We start from the raw sequence: 1,460 nt of genomic DNA, 5'->3' as shown, positions 1-1,460 counted from the left end.
AGGTAGAACTTATAAATAAAAGTCCTACCCTGCCATGGAGTGTTTTTCATATGCACCAGGACACGTGTAGATGCTAACGAGCTGCTTGGGGCATGAGGGTGCCTCAGTGCTGGGGATGCCTGTTGACTAGCCTGTGCTTAAGCATCTTGTCACCAAGCCAGCCACTCCATAGCACATTAAGCCTGGTCACAGCAGCCCTGGGCTGGCAAGCTGTTAAAAGACATTCACCTGCTTTGAATTTTTCCCAGGATATTCCCCAGAGCTGCCTTTACCACCCTGTTCCTCAGGCTGTAGATGATAGGATTTAACATGGGAGTTAAGATACTGTACTGGATGGAGACGAGTCTGTCAAGAACCACCGAAGATACCAAACTGGGTCTCAGATACCGAAACAAACCAGCTCCATAAAACAGAACAACCACAGTGAGGTGGGAGCTGCAGGTAGAGAAGGCTTTACACCTACCCTCAGCAGAGCGTATCCTCAAGATGGTGGAGATGATGCAGATGTAAGACACAAGGGTGATGGATAAGGAGGCCAAACCTGAAAACATAGATGAAGTGAGATTTGTCATCTTAATCATGAAAGTTTCTGTACAGGACACTTCTAGTAGAGATGGCAGCTCACAACTGAAACTGTTCACTTCCTTGGGCCCACAGAAATGTAAATTTAATATGGGAACACTGTTTGCCAGTGAATAAAATATACCGATCAGCCATGCACCTCCTACCAGTCTTATGCAGCCTTGCTTATTCATGGTCCTCCCATAATGCAGTGGGTCACAGATGGCAGTGTATCGATCATAGGCCATAGCTGATAGCATGAAAACTTCTGCACAGCCCACCAGAAGAATAAAGCTCATTTGGGCAATGCATCCATGGAAAGAAATGGTTTTCTTCTCTGCCAAGAAATTCTGTAGCATCTTTGGGACAGTGACTGAAGAAAAGCAAATGTCCAGATAGGATAAATGGAATAGGAAAAAATACATAGGACTGTGAAGATGAGCATCTGCTCTTATTACTACCATGATTGCCCCATTCCCCACCACAGTTAATAGGTATATAATTAGAAACAGCACAAAAAGGAAAGGATAGAGCTGTGGGTCACTGGAAACACCTGAGAGGACAAAATAGCTGACAGTCGTTTTGTTCCCCATGGCCATTTTTCACCAAATTTTTTTACCTGGAAGAAGAAATGAATGAATAAATAAATAAAACCATTACCATGAAGAAGGGCTACTTCTGCATTTATGGATAAGGAGATATCTATAGAGAGAATTTTGTCATTCAGATTAAACTTCAGTGTTTCTAAACATTGTGCAATGAAAACTTGATTTTTTGGATGAGGAGACTCTCATTGCTGAGGGAAAAAATTCAGCTTTCTCAGATTTTTGTTTTTATTCTTGTCTTCCGTGTTCTTGTTAAACTACTTTATGTTAAAGACAAATAAAATTTGTCTCCTC

At 42.0% G+C, this 1,460-nt stretch overlaps 1 protein-coding gene across 1 annotated transcript; it reads right to left on the bottom strand.

Annotated features, from left to right (window-relative positions):
* Nucleotides 1–224: 224 nt before the first annotated feature.
* On the bottom strand, nucleotides 225–1,160 carry LOC106722640 (olfactory receptor 8S1-like). The gene has a single exon (XM_014523641.1). It carries the CDS (start codon nucleotides 1,158–1,160, stop codon nucleotides 225–227), a length of 936 nt encoding a protein of 311 aa, XP_014379127.1.
* Between the last annotated feature and the right edge of the window lie 300 nt (nucleotides 1,161–1,460).

This window comes from Alligator sinensis, unplaced genomic scaffold (assembly GCF_000455745.1).
Source record: "Alligator sinensis unplaced genomic scaffold, ASM45574v1 scaffold174_1, whole genome shotgun sequence".
NCBI lineage: Eukaryota > Metazoa > Chordata > Crocodylia > Alligatoridae > Alligator > Alligator sinensis.
This window is presented reverse-complemented; position numbering and strand designations above follow the sequence as displayed.